General features: G+C 42.2%; 1 protein-coding gene across 7 annotated transcripts in view; it reads left to right on the top strand.

Moving 5' to 3' along the window:
• The window catches only part of col14a1a (collagen, type XIV, alpha 1a), a 218433-nt gene that overhangs the window by 108764 nt on the left and 90369 nt on the right, over positions 1 to 19300 (top strand). For 5 of the 7 annotated variants that reach the window (XM_060823020.1, XM_060823021.1, XM_060823025.1 and 2 more), the window contains 6 exons: positions 5279 to 5411; positions 6441 to 6500; positions 8669 to 8820; positions 12748 to 12877; positions 14290 to 14412; positions 18941 to 19090. In XM_060823020.1, coding sequence (XP_060679003.1) covers positions 5279 to 5411; positions 6441 to 6500; positions 8669 to 8820; positions 12748 to 12877; positions 14290 to 14412; positions 18941 to 19090 — 748 coding nt within the window. The remainder of the gene's footprint in view (positions 1 to 5278; positions 5412 to 6440; positions 6501 to 8668; positions 8821 to 12747; positions 12878 to 14289; positions 14413 to 18940; positions 19091 to 19300) is intronic. The other 2 variants (XM_060823022.1, XM_060823023.1) reach the window with 1 other exon arrangement.

Consider the following 19300-nt stretch of genomic DNA (forward strand, 5'->3'; position numbering starts at 1 on the left):
GTAACTCTGAATCTTTGAATTCATGCAATCACAATTTTTGAATGATTATAAAAACTCAGCAAAATCTTCTTCTAGGTATTTATTGCAGCAAAGTTATAAATCCATTGTGTTGTGATGACATTCATGATTTAGCTCTACCCAATGAACAAGGAACATTTCATCCTTGTGTGTTCTGTAAAGCACCAAAGCAAATACATCACGGCCAAACTGCTCAGAGGAGGTATTCTTCGGAATTGTCACATGAAGTTGAATTTTGTGAATAATCATCAATATAAATGTAATTTTAAACACACAAAAAAACAGAAAGTGCTGGAGAAACTCAACAGGTCTGGCAGCATCTGTGGAGAGAAAACAGTTAATGTTTCGAGTCTTGTGACTAATCTTTGGAACAGTTCTGAGTTCTGACGAAGGGTCACTGAACTTGAAACTTTAACTCTGTTTTCTTTCCAAAGATGCTGCCAGACCAGCTGAGTTTCTCCAGCAATTTTTATTTGTGAGTTTCAGATCTACAGCATCTGCAGTTTTGTTTTATTCTATTACATCATTACGTTGAATTCTTGTCTCTTATTTTTAATTGAACATTTGAAGTATTTCTACACCACCTTTCAATGATCCCATGGATGTAGATATCCAATTAGGTAATTGGGTCATTTCATAGTTTTCACTCCTGTTCAAACAACAAAGTAAATCCAAATAATGCTGAATTACCTTTTCTCAAGCAGATTTATGATTTTAGAAGGGCTTCTAATGTTTAGAATTTATTGGAAAGAGTTCTCCTGAATTCTTTAGTGAATCTGATCTGCACTCCTCTTTAGATAGGAGACTTTAGCTACACTCTTTTCTGTGACTGGTGAACTGTGGTCCATTGGGTAGCACTCCTACTTCTGAGTGAAAAGGTTTTGAGTTCAAGTCTTGCTTCTAAAGACTTGACTATGAAATCTAAGCCAACTCTTCAATGCAATACTTTGTAGAGTATTGTTGTAGGTGCTGTATTTTGGATGGAATGTTAAACAGAATTCTGTCTCCTCTCTGACAATTTGAAGCAGAACAGGAGGTTTCTCCCCAGTGTTCTGGTCAATAATTATCCACAACCAAAGTCTCTAAAACGTTCAAATTGCTAATTGAGGAACTTAGCTCTTGCATTTCCAACTCTAATAATTTCCTGCACTTAACATTGACTGCACTTCCAAAAGCACATCGTTGGTTGTGAAGTACTTTGGAGCATTCTGGGATACTGGTAGATTCAAGAAGAAATGCAAATTCATCCTTTCATAAACAGATTTAGGAAGATATTCCCAGTTCCGCATATTCTCAAACTGTGAATATTGGGGAGGATAATCTTGACTTTGTGTGATAATGTCACATAAGAGCAGCAAGGGCACAGAATAGACTCTGGATGGAGGATGTCAATGTCCACTGTAGCTCGGCAGCAACACAACTGATGGAGCTGGTTGGTTTCTAAAGTACATTGATGCTAAACTGGGTCTGTGGCAAGTGGTGAAGTAAGAGGAGAAAGCACACTTAATCTCACTTTTACTAATCTGCATCTGTCAACATTAGTGTCATTAAGAGTGACCACAGCACAGTCCTTTCGTAGATGAAGTCTAGCTTTAACAGTGAGATCACCCTCCATTGTGTTGTGTGGCATCATTACCGTGCTAAATGGGGCAGACTTTGAACAGATCTAGCAACTCAAGAAGGGGCATCCATGAGGTGCTGCAGAAGTGGACTCCAGCACATTCTGCAATGTCATGACTCAGCATAACCCCCCACTCCGCCATTACCTTCAAGCCAGGGGATCAACCCTGTTTCAATGGAGAGGGTAGGAGGGCATGCCAGGAGCAGCACCAGGCATACCTGAAGATGAGGTGTGAAACTGCATAACAGGACTACTTGCGTGCCAAACAGCGTAAGTAGCAAGTGATAGAGTTAGGCAATTCCACAACCAATAGATCAGATCTAAGCTCTGCAGTCTGGCCATATCCAGTCGTGAATGAGGGTTGACAAATACGCAACTCACTGGGGCCGGAGGCTCGACAAATATCCCCTTAGTCAGTGACAGAAGAGTTCAAAACATCAATGCAAAAGATAACGCTGAAGCATTTGCAGCAACCTTCAGTCAGAAGTGCCAAGTGAAATATCCATCTCAGCCTCATCCAAGACAATTCATTTCACTCCAAGTGATATCAAGAAATGGTTAGAGGCATTGGATACTGTAAAGGCTATTGGCCCTGACTCCATTCTGGCAATAATACTAAAAACTTGTGATCTTGAACTTGCTGCTCCTCTAGCCAAGCCATTCCACTATAGTTACAACATTGGCATCTACCCAAAATTGTGGAAAATCGCCTAGGTATATCCTGCCCACAAAAGCAGGACAAATCCGACCAGGCCCAGTTACCACCCCATCAGTCCATTGTTATCATCAGTAATGAGTGGGAAGGTGTCATCAACTATGTTACCAAGCAGCATCTGCTCAGCAATAACCTGCTCAGCGGCACCCAGTTTAGCTTACACCAGGATCACTCAGCTCCTTACCACATTACAACCTTGGTTCAAACTTGGACAAAAGAGCCGAATTCCAGAGGTGAAGTGAAAGTGACTGCCTTTAACATCAAAGCTGCATTCGACTGAGTCTGGCATCTTGGAGTCCTAACAAAACAGGAACTAGTGGATATCATGGAGCAAACTCTCTGCTGGTTGGAGTCATAGCTGGCACATAGGTGATGGTAGGAGGTCAGTCATCTCAGCTCCAGGGCAGGAGTTCCTCAGTGTAGTGACCTAAGGTCACCCATCTTCAGCTGCTGCTTCAATGACCGTTTTTCTATCATAACATTAGAAGTGGGAATGTTTTAACAATGATTGCACAATGTTTGACACTATTTGTGACTCCTCAGATACTGAAGCAGTCCATGTCCAAATGCAATGAAATCTGGACAAGTGGTAAGTAAGATTTGTGCCAAACAAATGCCAGGCAGACCATCTCCAATGGGAGACAATCTAAGCCTTGACATTCAATGATGTTACTATCACCAAGTTCCTGTCCCATCAACATCCTAGGGGTTACTATTGACCAGAAACTCAACTGAACTTGCTATAAAAATATAATAGTTGCAAGAGCAGGTCTGAGGCAAGGAATACTGCAGCGTGTGACTCACCACTAGACTTCCCAAAGCCTGTACATTGTCTATAAGGCACAAGTCAGGAATGTGGTGGAATATTCTGCACTTGCCTGGACAGGTGAAGTTCCAAGGACACTTAGGAACCTTGACACCATGCAGAACAAGACAGCCTGCTTGATTGGCGCCACATCCACGAGATGTACTGCAGAAATTTACCAAATGTCTTGAGACAGCATCTTCCAAACCCATGATCAGTTCCATCCAGAAGGACAAACACAACAGATACATGGGAACACCAGCAGCACCACAACCTGCAGTTTCTCCTCCAGGTCGCGACACATATATTGGCATTTCTTCAACGTTGCATCAAAATCCTGAAATTCCCTCCCAAATAGCATTGTGGGTCAACCCACAGCCCTTGGACTGCAAAGGTTCAAGAAGGCAGCTCACTGCTACCTTCTCAAAGACAGTAAGGGATGGGCATTAAATCCTGACCAGCCAGCAATGCCTACGTCTCATAAGATAATATTAAAAAAGCCAAGAGGGAAACATAAATGGACAAATGACTTCCCTTGTCCATAAAGTAATCTACATAATTTCTGATTTGGAGATGCCGGTGTTGGACTGGGGTGTACAAAGTTAAAAATCACACAACACCAGGTTATAGTCCAACAGGTTTAATTGGAAGCACACTAGCTTTCGGAGCAACGCTCCTTCAACAGGTGATAGTGGAGGGCTCGATCGTAACAGAATTTATAGCAAAAATTTACAGTGTGATATAACTGAAATTATACATTGAAAAATTGATTGTCTGTTAAGCCTTTCATCTGTTAGAATACAGTGATAATTTCACTTCTTTCATGTGTAAATCACAAAACCTTTTTTTAGAAGTTGCATTCTCAGGTTAGCTGTTAACAATGGTGATAGCTAGACAATATGTTGAAGGTGTTAGCCCCCTGTGTTCTCTGTGTATGTTCTGATGTTTAGATTGATTCTAATCTAAAAAGTGAGATAACAGAGTTTTACATAGATTCATGCAGTTTTTGAGCTCAGAGTTCTACAGGAATGTATGCAGTTTTTGTGCAAAGTGCAATGTAACTCTGCAAGTACAAATTCACCCCACAAAATATATGTGTGCTTGTCGGTCTTTGTCTGTCTGTGTGTGTGTGTGTATCTGTCTGTCTGGGGTGGGGGTTGTGGGAGGGCCTCAACCAGGACCTTAGGTTCATGTCACATTACAGGTGATCACCATTGCACTACACACACACACACACACATACACACACACACACACACACACAGATGCGCACGCAGACACCCACACACACCCTTATAGATACACACATTCCCACACTCACACATGCACCCCCTCACAGACTTAAGACTCTCTGCACTCACTACACACACACACACACTTTCTCACACCCACAACTCCCACCCCAGACAGATACACAGACAGTCAAATACCCACATGCATACATATATTTTGTGGGGTGAATTTGTACTTGCAGAGTTACATTGCACTATGCTCAAAAACTGCATACATTCATGTAGAACTCTGAGCTCAAAAACTGCATGAATCTATGTAAAACTCTGTTATCTCACTTTTTAGATTAGAATCAATCTAAACATCAGGTCATAGAGAACACAGGGGGCTAACACCTTCAACATATTGTCTAGCTATCACCATTGTTAACAGCTAACCCGAGAATGCAACTTTAAAAAAAAGGTTTTGTGGTTTACACATGAAAGAAGTGAAACTATCACTGTATTCTAACAGATGAAAAGCTTAACAGACAATCAATTTTTCAATGTATAATTTCAGTTATATCACACTGCAAATTTTTGCTATAAATTCAGTGTTTCGATCGAGCCCTCCACTATCACCTGCTGAAGGAGCGTCGCTCCGAAAGATAGTGTGTTTCCAATTAGACCTGTTGGACTATAACCTGGTGTTGTGTGATTTTTAACTTTGTACATAATTTCTAAATTAATTGGAGGAAAATCTACAGAGACCCTTTTAAGGGACATGTAAACTGACTTTCTGAATTCCTTCATACTCTTTAGTATTCAGTGTATTAACAATGAATCTTTGTCTTTCTAATGAATAGATGTTTAGTAATGACTGAATCGTACTGGAAACTTTTATTTTGCAGTTTGTTTTGAGTGGGGATGTAGACACAATTGTTCTCGACGATTTATTGCCTGGGACAGAGTATGAGGTTTCTCTGTCTGCGATTTACAGCGATGAGACAGAAAGTGATGTCGTGGCTGCACTGGAGACAACACGTAAGATGACATCTTTGGAAGTTACCTGCTCAATTTGCTTAAATTGTAAACTCTCTATGTAAAGCAATTGCTTTGGTTGTACTCTGATCTCCTAAAATCTCACCAAGAATGATGGCTGCATAATTTCACTAGCAGCAAGTTGTATTTATATAGCACCTTTAACATAGTAAAAGCAGCCCAAGCCTCATTGTGAAACAAAATTTGACACTGAGCCACATGAATAGATGTAAGAACAAGTGACTACAATTTTGTCAAAGCGATAGGTTTTAAGGAACATTTTAAAGGGGAGGTGAGAGTTGAAGAGTTTTAGGGAGGGGATTTCAGAGGAATTGGGCAAATTAGCAGCAGGTACAACCACTGATAGCGGAACAATAGAAATTGATGAATTACCAGAGATCAGAATTACGTCAGTGCAGAGACCTTGGAGAGTAGTAGGGCAGGACAATGTAACAGAGCTGGAAAAGGGTGTGACCATTGAAGGATCAGAATGTCAGGCCAATAATTTTAATATTGAGGCATTGCCGTTGTTGACTAAACTAAGGCAGTAAACGGTGTGGTTTATGGGTGAACAGGATTTAGTATGAGTTGGGACACGTGCAGTAGATTTTTGGATGACCTAAAATTATGGCAAGTCAGCAATGAGAAAATTAGAATTAGTGAAGTCTGGAGAACAGAATGGTGAAGACCTTTCCCATGTACTTACATTTGATGCAACCTTTGAGGTCAGTCTCCAGTGTCCTTGGGCTCTCTGTAGTTGTTTTGCTTGTTTCAATGGAACAAGTTGGAAAAATAAATTGGTTATGTCCCATTAAGAGAATATACTTAAGGCCTAAGTTTTCTGAGTTTATTGAATTAATGTCAGTGCTGCTATATATCTTATTTAAAATGCTAGCATAAATACATTGTTTGTGTTTGTAAAGGTTTTATGTTTTACGTGTATAGTGCTAACCTTTAAGGTAAGATGTATATTTATCAGTTTATCCAGGCTGGTGTCATGTGGTTTAGAATTAATTTTCACTGTAATTACAGTTCAGCAGATAATCACAACAACAGCAGCTACAACAACAACTCAGAGACCTACTACAGCAGGTTTGTGAATATCAGTGGTAAGAACATTTATAGGCTAAAACAAAAACTACTAATATTTCCAAACAAAATTAAACTTTTCCTTGTATTTAATAAACTCGCTTCTTATTAATCATCTCCTCAGTGAAATTGGCACAGGTAACTAAATGTTTTTCCATGAGTGGTAGAGAGTTCCACATTCTCACTCCTCTCTTGGTAAGATAGTTCTCCTGAATTACCTGTTGGATTTATTAGTGACCCGCTCATATCATTGAGATATTTCTCTCATGTTCTACATCACGGCGCAGTCCTATAAGTGACTCTCTCACTTTTACGAACCAGGATATGTCTTCACTGGCCCAGTAGTGAATGGGTTGTAAGCTCACAGCTTTAACTGAATAACCCCATTTCTGGGATTGTTTCTTACTGGAATGGGTATAAATTCTGGCTGCCTGTAGCCAGCATCATTAAATCAAATTAGTGGGTGGCACGGTGGCACAGTGGTTAGCACTGCTGCCTCATAGCGCCGGAGACCCGGGTTCAATTCCCGACTCAGGCGATTGACTGTGTGGAGTTTGCACATTCTCCCCATGTCTGCGTGGGTTTCCTCTGGGTGGTCCGGTTTCCTCCCACAGTTCAAAGATGTGCGGGTCAGGTGAATTGGCCATGCTAAATTGCCCGTAGTGTTAGGTAAGGGGTAAATGTAGGGGTATGGGTGGGTTGCGCTTCGGCAGGTCAGTGTGGACTTGTTGGGCCGAAGGGCCTGTTTCCACACTGTAAGTAATCTAAGTAATCTAATCTAATCAAAAATGGTCACACCACTGAAGAGGTCGTTTTCCTGAGTTTGACCTGACTGCCTGCAAGACCAACTCATTTAGCCCCACCACCAAGTACCCACCCTCCTACACCCTTTCCTTGTGGTCCTGCCATTTTGTTTTCCTTCAGATAATTATCTAATCATATTGATAAAGACTTGCCATAAAGTGCTAAGTTGATGTATTTATCAGTAACCAATCAACATGTTTGAAGGATAACAAGAACATTTTTGGTCTCCTCGCTTAGAGGGACTAACTTTCACTTTCACTGACTCGGATCACGAAACTGATTCCTGGGATTTGGGGTTTAGTTATAAGGAAACGGTGGGCCCATTCTTGTTGGAGTTTAGGAGAATGAAAGGTGATCTGACTGAAATATTCTGTGGCTGGGGGTGGGAGGGTGGACAAGACAGATACTGGGAGGATATTTATACTCCTGGAGTAATCTGGAACAAAGTAGGGAGGAATTGCTTATCACAGAGGATGGTAAGACTTTGGAATTTATTTACCTCAGAGACCAATGGAAACTGGGAAATTAAATATATTCAAGACTAGGTAGGTCAATTTTGCTGGACAAGGCTTATGAGTGACAGACAGGAAAGGGGACTTAGACATCAATCAGGTTAGCTATAATTGCATTGAATGGAGTAGAAGGCTAGATGAGCCAGATAGCCTGATCCTCCTGCTTATGGTGTGGAAATTAATGTGAACTGCATTTTTCAGCATCTGTTTCAAAATGATAGCAAATTACAAACAGGCTAATGCAACTGATCTTTGGACAGGCTACACTGTAAAAGAACAGAACCCATTGCAGGTTCCAGTTCCAAGTCTCAGTACTGCTTGTTTTTGAAAATGTCTAAAGAGCTAATGATTTTAATTTGAGAATTGTTTTTCTGATTCATAAATTCCAGAATTCTAGAATCCCTACAGCGTGGAAACAGGCCCTTCAGCCCAACAAGCCCACACTAATCTTCTGACAAGTAACCCAAACAGACCCATTCCCTTACTTATTATCCTACATTTACCCCTGACTAATGCACCTCACCTACTCATTCCTGAACACGATGGGCAATTTAGCATGGTCAATTTACCTAACCTGCACATCTTTGGATTGTGGGAGGAAACCGGAGCACCGAGAGGAAACCCACACAGACAAGGGGAGAATGTGCAAACTCCACACCAACAGTCGCCTGAGGCTGGAATTGAACCTGGGTCTCCGGTGCTGTGAGGCAGCAATGCTAGCCACTGAGCCACCATGCCGCCCCTTGTATTATTAAATCATTTAAAAAGCTGAGTTAAAATTTTAATTATGTAAATGTTCAAATGTTGTCAGGTAATTGTGCTGATTTTCAATTTGTTGTGATTCTTTGGATCCAGTTATTCGATCTGGAATAAGAGATCTAGATGTGGGTGATGAAACCACGTTTAGCCTACATGTATCCTGGGACCCAGCTGATTCCCTTGTTACACAGTACAGAGTGTCCTATGTATCTCTAAAAGGAGACCGCGCAGAAGAAGCGGTAAGCATGGTCTGTATAAGTCTTTACATATTTTGTTAGGAATGGGAGTGTCATTATGAATGGCTGCATGAAAGGTAAATTCCAATTGAAAAATGGGGGCGGAGAGGAGCTTACCTTTACTGGTTACATCAAGTCCATCCAGTGTTGCTCTTCACATTTTAAGTGTGAACTGATTATCTGCCTTACCTCATAACCTCTACCTCAACGCTGTAAAAACTTTTTCCCTTTATGACTCCACTTTGAGACTTGATTCATTGCTGTGACACTTGAGTGAGAACTCTGAGAGTGGGAGTATAGCTGTTATAATGGGACCAGAGCTCAGAGAGTGGAAGTATAGCTGTTATAATGGAGTAGTGCTCAGAGAGTGGAAGAACAGCTGTTATAATGGGGCCAGGGCTCAGTGAGTGGGAATACAGCTGTTATAATGGGGCCATGGCTCAGTGAGTGGGAGTACAGCTGTTATAATGGGGTCAGGGCTCAGTGAGTGGGAATATAGCTGTTACAATGGGGTCAGGACTCAGTGAGTGGGAGTATAGCTGTTATAATGGGGTCAGGGCTCAGTGAGTGGGAATACAGCTGTTATAATAGGGCCATGGCTCAGTGAGTGGGAGTATAGCTGTTATAATGGGGTCAGGGCTCAGTGAGTGGGAATACAGCTGTTATAATGGGGTCAGGGCTCAGTGAGTGGGATTACAGCTGTTATAATGGGGTAGTGCTCAGTGAGTGGGAGTACAGCTGTTATAATGGGGTCATGGCTCAGTGAGTGGGAGTACAGCTGTTATAATGGGGTCAGGGCTCAGTGAGTGGGAGTATAGCTGTTATAATGGGGTCAGGGCTCAGTGAGTGGGAATACAGCTGTTATAATGGGGTCAGGGCTCAGTGAGTGGGAATACAGCTGTTATAATGGGGTCAGGGCTCAGTGAGTGGGAGTATAGCTGTTATAATGGGGTCAGGGCTCAGTGAGTGGGAATACAGCTGTTATAATGGGGTCAGGGCTCAGTGAGTGGGAGTGCAGCTGTTATAATGGGGTCAGGGCTCAGTGAGTGGGAGTACAGCTGTTATAATGGGGTCAGGGCTCAGTGAGTGGGAGTATAGCTGTTATAATGGGGTCAGGGCTCAGTGAGTGGGAATACAGCTGTTATAATGGGGCCATGGCTCAGTGAGTGGGATTACAGCTGTTATAATGGGGTAGTGCTCAGTGAGTGGGAGTACAGCTGTTATAATAGGGCCATGGCTCAGTGAGTGGGAGTATAGCTGTTATAATGGGGTCAGGGCTCAGTGAGTGGGAATACAGCTGTTATAATGGGGTCAGGGCTCAGTGAGTGGGAATACAGCTGTTATAATGGGGTCAGGGCTCAGTGAGTGGGAGTATAGCTGTTATAATGGGGTCAGGGCTCAGTGAGTGGGAATACAGCTGTTATAATGGGGTCAGGGCTCAGTGAGTGGGAGTGCAGCTGTTATAATGGGGTCAGGGCTCAGTGAGTGGGAGTACAGCTGTTATAATGGGGTCAGGGCTCAGTGAGTGGGAGTATAGCTGTTATAATGGGGTCAGGGCTCAGTGAGTGGGAATACAGCTGTTATAATGGGGCCATGGCTCAGTGAGTGGGATTACAGCTGTTATAATGGGGTAGTGCTCAGTGAGTGGGAGTACAGCTGTTATAATAGGGCCATGGCTCAGTGAGTGGGAGTATAGCTGTTATAATGGGGTCAGGGCTCAGTGAGTGGGAATACAGCTGTTATAATGGGGTCAGGGCTCAGTGAGTGGGATTACAGCTGTTATAATGGGGTAGTGCTCAGTGAGTGGGAGTACAGCTGTTATAATGGGGCCATGGCTCAGTGAGTGGGAGTACAGCTGTTATAATGGGGTCAGGGCTCAGTGAGTGGGAGTATAGCTGTTATAATGGGGTCAGGGCTCAGTGAGTGGGAATACAGCTGTTATAATGGGGTCAGGGCTCAGTGAGTGGGAATACAGCTGTTATAATGGGGTCAGGGCTCAGTGAGTGGGAGTACAGCTGTTATAATGGGGTCAGGGCTCAGTGGCAGCCATTTCTGCCGCTGAGAGTGTCACTCCAAAATTCCTGTTTGTACTTGGCATATTGACTCACTTTGGGATGCCCTCCTCTCCCTGTTCTACCTGTGGTCTTACCTGAAAGCTGACAAAACCCATCAACGAGTTGTTTGGGTTTAATATGTTACCTAAGCATTTTAACACAGTGCAGAATGCAATAGGCCTTTTGTGTTTATTTGTAAGTTAAGGAGACCCATGTTTCATGACATAGTTTGTAACTGTACACTTAAATGTTCTTAATGATGTAACCGTTTTATTATTTTATGCTTTTATTTTAGTGATTGCCCCTGTTACAACTTGTTGTTATTTGTTTTCTTTATATTGTTACCATAATGTCATTAATGACTATTAATAACCATCTAACTATAAAGATGAGCTGAGAACCCCCAGATTATAATGAGCCAGGTGATCATTTTCATTCAATATTTAACTTTGAATGCCAAAAGGAAAGTGAACTCATTGTTTATTTGGTTGATTAAATGGGGACGATGACTGAGATATTATTGGAGCTTCATGCTGATGTAAAATAAATTTGATTTATGAGATTAAAAAAAAGATGGTTTTTGGCACTTCCATTGCTTACTAATATGTTATAAAACTGAGAAATAAATACATTTTTAACAGGTTGTTAAAAATTTGTGCTTTTTTCCAATGCTAGTCTTTTTTCTCGTCAGGCATCAACTCTACATTTGGCACCAATGTTGCTGTTTTAATCTCTGATGATATCGATCAAATGAGCTGGCAGACCATAAATAAATCAACACTACATAAATGCATGTGCAGTGCTGAATTAAAATCTGGTCAGAATTAAAATCTTGTCTGCTTCCATTCCTATCTATGCAGTTGTAGCCAGAGTATTTCCTGCAATAACCCCTCTTCTTACTCTGGCACCGTTAGTTCTGGTGTCCACACCTATTTCTCATCTACTTGTTGAACTGCAGGGTCTTGGATGAAAACAGTCAGGTTCCACGTGTACACTGTCAACACTAAGGTCAGCTTCACTACCACCTATTTTGAGTTGACCCTGTTAGACTGTTCGGCCAACATCTAAATCTTGGATGAGCTGCAATTTTCTTCAGTTCAGTGTTAGGAAGGCTGAAGCCATAGTCTTCAGTCCCATTGCAATTCTCTTCTTACTCTAACCGTGGTCTTACGTTGAACCAGACTGTTTGCAACTTCAGAGGTACCATAAGACAAAGGAGCAGATGTAAACCAGTTTTTTTGTGATTAATGGACAACACTACCAAGCCCATTTTCTGTCCATTTTATCATCTTTAGTCACCTTCCTGTATTATTGCAAATAATGCTGAGATCCTCATTCTTCACATTGTTGTGAAGTTAACTGTTGCAGTGATATACTGGCTTTTTTCCTAACTTGAGCTCACTCAAAACCTTACTGCCTGTGTCCTAGCTCATTTACCCATTTGTGCTCAGTCCAGTTTAGCAACTTTCTATCTTACTCTCATGTTGAAATTCCTTTGATGCCTTACTCTCTTTGTAACCTTCTCCAGCTTACAACCCTCTTCGATCTCTGCTTCAAATCTGTCCTTCTGCTGTGCTTTTGATAACTGCACCATCAGCTTCCTAAATCATAGACACTAGAATTCCCTCCTTCAACTTTTCCGTTTTCTCTCTCTCTTCATCTAAGAAGCTCCTCAAAAATCTACCTCATTCTTTTGTCCACCTCTCCTAGTATCTCCTCCTTTGGCTTGAAGTCCCTATTTTTGTTTGTCTGATTTATGCTCCTGTGAAGTGTCTTGGGATGCTTTACCACACTAAGATGCAATATAAAGGTAGTTTTTTTTTGTTACTGTATGTTGTGATGTGCAATGTACCAACTGATTTTATTGATAACCTATTTTACTCAGGTGATGGTTCCTGGAAGGCAGAACGACCTCGTGCTCCAGCCTCTACTCTCAGACACTTGGTATAAAATTTCTGTGACACCACTCTACGTTGATGGAGAGGGCACTGCTCTCACTGTCAGTGGCAAGACGTGTAAGTGGAGTATTCAGTTTATGTCATTTTACTGATCTTATTAAATGGTGCAGCAGGCTTCGGGGGCAGATGACCCACGCCTGTCCCATGTCTAAAGTTCAAATACATTGAATAGTGACTCTCAGTGCAACAAAAATGCATGTCCTTTCTTCATCCATGATATATGAAGGTATGTGATTTACACTTATTGCTTACCCTTAATTGTACCTGAGAAGATGATGGTGACTCTCTGTGTTAATGACCAAGTGGGTAGTAGTTGACCCCAGCCCACGCACTGACATGTACCTCATAATATTTGACAGCTGGGTATGGTGCCCACTGGCAACTGCTGTTAAGTTTGTTGACACACTTAACTGCTCAATTGACCATGAGGTAGCATTCTCTCACTGTCTGCACTGCCAGAAAATTCTGAGCAGCAGCAGGAGGGGCAGAGTGGCAGAGTGCTTAAGGCTGTTTTTGAAAGGGCTTCTTTGAAAAGATTGAAAAGAAGGGGATGCACAAAGGGTGCCCTCTGAGGATTGGGGCAGACCCAACAATATATCATCCCACCACTTCCTTCCTCAACACTTCCTTGCCCCCTCACCTTCCTCTCTGACCCTTTCCTGCTCTAATATCCTGAACATGTCTGTCTGTGGGATCCATGGCCCTCTCTCACTGTGCTTCATGATGCCCACTGCAAAGGTCTCCCAGTCCCGACTGGGACTGCTATCTGATTGGCTGCCAAGCTCTAGAGGGCGTGACTTGCTCCCGCTGTGGGGGCGGTGGTGCAGTCCTCTGAACCTGCCTGGCCCATGGCCCTTAGGTTCATCGCTGCAAGAAAATCATTCTGCTTGGAACCAAATTCCATTCTGCTGGTCCCTCTCCCCCATCTTGTAAAATCCAACCCTGTATCTCTGGATCATTATTCTAGGACTCTGGATAACTCACCCGGTAAAATAGCCATACACAATAAACAGCCTTAATCTCTGAGGAAGTGTTAACCTGTGACCTATGCTCAATTCTAACGTGACTTTTCCTTATCCTGTTGTACCTTTGGCTCCACATTCCATTTTGAAAAAGGACGAGTGAGTGTGAGAAACAAAGATCAAAATATAAAAAGAGAGAGAAAGAAATATAGAATAACCAGAAAAGGTAGAAACTGAAAGAACAGCTCTTCTTCTTTGAAATAGTAAAATGGAGTCTCAATTTGGCATCTGATCTGACTGATGCTACCTGTGGCATTGTAACATTCCCTCAATACTGCAGTGGGTGTGTCAGCCTGGATCTTAATACTCATAAAGTTTGGCAGTGGGATTTGAGCCCACAACCTCCTTATTAAATGAGCCATAACACATACAAATTAATTGGATTAAAACAGTTTGATAATTTGAAAGTGCATTGGATTTATTTATGTTAATTACTTTTTGTTGTAGTGCCACTCTCTGGACCAACCAACCTGCGTGTCTCGGAGGAATGGTATAATCGTTTCCGAATTAGATGGGACCCTCCTCCAACAGCGACAATGGGTTATAGAGTGGTGTACACTTCTGCCTCAGGTATGACACCCATATTATTGAAGCAGAGATACCCCTGTTCTCTGCTGTATTATTTATTTTCATTACAAACGCTCTTGATTCTGTCAGTATTAACCACCAAAGGTTGAGTTTTCCCTTTTGGTTTTGGTAAAATGTTTCTGTCACTGAGATTCATGGTTAATGGTCAGTCCATGTCAGCTTTCCTCTCCCAATCTTCCACACATCAGCTCATTAACTGTGGAGCAGGCCTGTACAGTGTCCAGCTCATGGGGTCATGCTGGTGGAGAGGTGGAAGTGTGTGATGGTGCTGGGATTTCCATTTCATGCTACAAGCACAATCCTTAATACCCAAACTCCTCAACATTCCAGATGCTGCAGGCCCTTTGCCCTTTGCACCTGCCACCTTTGTAAGTGACTGAATGGGTAGAAAGTGAAGCTGTTTCACAGGCAGTGACCCAGCAGTGCTGGTGGATGAAAGAAATGCAGTGCTGTTTCTACTGAAGGCTGCAGATGCAGCCAGTTCAGATGGAGATCCTGATCTGGGTCAATCTAGTGACCAAGGTCAAACACAAGTCCCAGAAATTTGGAAGAAGGTTTTAATGATCTTCTGCACTTCACAGGAGTAAGTGCCACCATCTTCTCCCTGCTACCTCATACTTACAGAGCTACCATTTATTCTACCTCTGCATCTTAACAAGGGTCACAGAGTGCAACTCTCTCAAATCATGTTCAGTCAACATCCTCCCAGGTGACTAATCCTTCCTGCCCTGTGTGTCTCTGACTCTGTTGATGCGGACACAACACCATTTCTCCTGCCCCTCCATTATTACCAGTGCCCCTCCACCCACTCCCATCATACTCACGCTCTGAATTTGTGTCATTTCCATAAAAATGTTTCACAATTGGACAGAAAGGACACCGACCAGTGAAGCATGGCAGACATTGGGCTCCTGGTCCCATGTGAAGAAACTATTGGAATTGACTGGAGAGAGAATGTCCGCCAGTGTAGGGGTGTAACTGACCCATGAGCTAGATGGTCTTGTGCTGCTATCCCATTCAACCCAGCACTGACTCAATCTGAGCAAGCTCTTGCACAAAGTTCCCTTTCTTCAACCATTGGGGCTATATTCCAGATTGAGAGTGAAGGATTTTTAATCATTAAGGGAATCAAAGTGGAGGTGAGGATTGCCAAAGCAGCCATGATCTCAATGAATGGCAGAGCAGACTCAATGGACTGAAAGGCCTACTTCTGGTTCTGCATCTTTTGATTCATTATAAATCATCTTGCACTGTTGTTAATTTATGTTCACTAGCACTCCCAAAATGTCCGTTCTAGTCTCTTTGTTGCTGTCGGACTGTTGAAGTTGCAAACATTTTTATATTGAGCAGACTTCTTCAGCATGAAGGAAGTTGTAATGGCCAAGAATTGCTTATCCCTCGCAAGCATCAGGCTCCTCAATTGCAAACAGCATCAGATGTTATGGATCCTTGTTTATGTGAATAACATTCATGATCGAAGCAATTTGCAGTGTTTGCCCTACACAGATCATTCACACTTACACCCATCCTGTGTGAGAGAGGATAGAATCCGTGATGAGTACATGCATCTCTGCTGTCGACTTTTCATTCCATCGATCAACTTTTCAAGGGAGGGCACTACCATTGCATCCTGGGACTGTGTACAGAGGGCACTGTTCCTCTTAGTACATTGGCCTGCAAAGAGAAGCTGCATAAAGTGCTGTCCGTTGCATGATAATCCCTGTCCTATGGGAGACTCGAGCATTTCAGGACAATTTAGGAGTATAAACATGTTCTGAAACATTGAATGATAACTAATATGGGAACATTAAAAAAAGTGTTATGATTGCCCCTGACCTGCCTGTAGTGTGAAAATGCATTCCATGATCCTTGAATATCATGTGTTGACTGAAGCTTCAAAGGCTACCTAAGCTCAGCACAATGCCAGGTAATTGTTCTAATTTGCTGACTGCCATTTTTTTCTGGAACAGTAAGAAGGATCATGAAGTGCAATGAAAGGAAGTCCAAAACCAGCTCATATATCCTGCAACCAGCTGTCAATGAGATTCTCTCTGGCCTCTCCCACTTGACAGGGCATAGCTCCATCATGCATAGCTCCATCATGCTGGTTTGGATGTCCCTTCAGATCAATGTATTGATTCTCATACTCAGAACGCGCTCAATTCTTCATTTCTTCTGCATCCGGGACAACTCTCTTCATCGGCCCTGGTTTGAAGGGTGCACCAGGCCACAACAATGTGGGATATCCTATTTGCACTATACTGCAAGGCCCTGCTGGAAGGGATCAGACATTAATACATCTCATCCAGAGTAGTCCTGTTAGACACTGTTTCTTCATTCTGTGTTAGTCTGATGGTTTTGTAAAGGTGTAATTGGCCACATTTGAAGGAGCAGCCCTTATGTCTCACCAGCCATTCCTGTAAGACCTGAGGACCTTGGAAGGAGGCAGGAATTTGAGAGTTTGCAAGTACATACACATCTTGGCGGCATTGAGGAGGGAAGTAGACTTGAGATAGAATTTCAGCCTTCATGCTAAATTGCCCATAGTGTTAGGTGCATTAGTCGGAGGGAAATGGGTCTGGGTGGGTTGCTCTTCGGAGGGTCGGTGTGGACTTGTTGGGCCGAAGGGCCTGTTTCCACACTGTAGAGAATCTAATCTAAAAAATATTACTGAATGACGGAGCAGGCTTGTGTGACATGTGGTTGGCTATTTCATATGTCCTTGTGTTTTACTTAAAGTTTGGATATTTTATCATTATTACAACAACTGCTTCAGTGTTCACTGACAGCTCACTTCTGTTCTGACTTGACAAGAACTTAGATGTTTATTAACATGTATAATGTATGAACTCTCTACATCAAGAATAAGTTAAAACTGTTGCTATTTGATCAAAAACTGGAGATTTTAAAAATGGTAGTGTGTCCCATTTTTGACGTCTTATTTTCTGAAAACCTACCAGGGGCAATTTTAACCCTAAAGCATCTGTCAGGGAAACTGTCCTGTTCAGGATGACATTAATTTTACAGTCTATAAAATTTTATGATATATTAAAGTCTGTGCAAGACCAACATTCCCAACCCGATCCTGTGGGATTGCTGTGCAGGATTTTATGTTAAAATTAACTCCGTGTACATTAATACCTCAATGAGCTTTTGTTACAACAGCATTGGCTTTTGTTGAGTGAGTTACTAAAAGTGCTTGTTAGGTGAGATTTGTAAATGGATCTGACAGGATCCTGAGATTTGATGCAGATTTCACTCCCCAATTGGGATGTCCATAGTTTTCTGCTGACCTTGTTTATTTTCTGTTCAGTCATTTGGGGGTTGTGAGGTTTGCTGGCTGGGGAGGGGGCAATATTTATTCCCTATCCCTAACATCTCTTAAGAATGATTTGGAGATGCCAGTGTTGGACTGGGGTGTACAAAATTAAAAATCACACAACACCAGGTTATAGTGCAACAGGATTAATTGGAAGTACACTAGCTTTCGGAGTGCCACTTTACAATTGTGTCCTCCACGACCACCTGATGAAGGAGCGTCGCTCCGAAAGCTAGTGTGCTTCCAATTAAACCTGTTGGACTATAACCTGGTGTTGTGTGATTTTTAACTTTGTACATCCCTTAAGAAAATGGTGATTTGAACTGCTGCAGTCCTTGTGGTGTAATGACTCCCACTGTGTCGACAGGGAAGATCTTCCAGGATTTTGATCCGGTGACACTGAAGGAATGGTGATATATTTCCAAGTCAGGATGATGGAAGGTTGATGTTACCGTATACCTACTGCACTTATCCTCTGGGTAGTAGAGGACATGGGTTTGGAACCTTGTTGAGTTGTTGCACTACATCTTATAGAATAATGCACACTACTGGTACTGTACATCAGTGGTGGTGGGAGTGAGTGCTTTGGGATAGGGTGCCAATCAAGCAGGCTGCTTTTCATGGATAGCATCAAGATTCTCGAATGTTGTTGAAGTAGCACTCATCCAGGCAAGTGAAGAGTATTCCGTCACACTGCTTACTTGTGTCTTGTAGATGATGGATATTTTTTGGGAAGTCAGGAAAAGTGCAATACATCACTGCAGACTCTGACCAATAGTACAGTTCAGTTTTTGGCTGATGGTAAACTCCAAGATGTGAATATTTAATACACACCCTTTAGCAATCTTTGTTTTTGCCATATTTTTGATAAGCTCCAATTATGTGACTCCATTTAACAATGTACATTAAGAAAGAAATATATGTGAAATATTGCATATACTGGAAATTTGAAGTAAAAGCAGAAAATACCTGAGAACATCAACAGCATTTGTGCAGAAAGTTAAAGGCAGAACTGATGAGAACAAAGTGATGATTAACAAGAGTAAAAGATACTGATATTGAAGAGGGGGCTGGGCCCTCTAATGTGTTTTATTCAGATTTAGAACTGATACAGGGAAATGATAGGTTAAAATATCATGGCAAACTATTCACTTGCATGAATCTTCTTTTCTGTTTCTGTTTGAATTTCAGCACCCGGTCCTACCTTGGATACATTTGTGGGAGATGATGTGAATACAATGGTGATCCTCAATCTGCTCAGTGGCACTGAATACATCATTAAACTCTTTGCAACATACTCCACCGGTTCCAGTGAAGCACTTGTTGGCAGAGCCAAAACATGTAAGACCTATTGAAACCTGCCCCCGTACCACAGATATCATAAGAAGGGAATGATTCCCTCCACCTAAACTCTCCATTATTGAATTTGTAATGCTCAATAATCACCCTTAGGCTCTGAATGATGCATTAAATGACTTGGGGCTCAGTTAGCGCTGTTGACTGAACAGCTGGATGCAGAGTGATGCCAGTGGAGTGGGTTCGATTCCTACT

This window comes from Hemiscyllium ocellatum, chromosome 4 (assembly GCF_020745735.1).
Source record: "Hemiscyllium ocellatum isolate sHemOce1 chromosome 4, sHemOce1.pat.X.cur, whole genome shotgun sequence".
NCBI lineage: Eukaryota > Metazoa > Chordata > Chondrichthyes > Orectolobiformes > Hemiscylliidae > Hemiscyllium > Hemiscyllium ocellatum.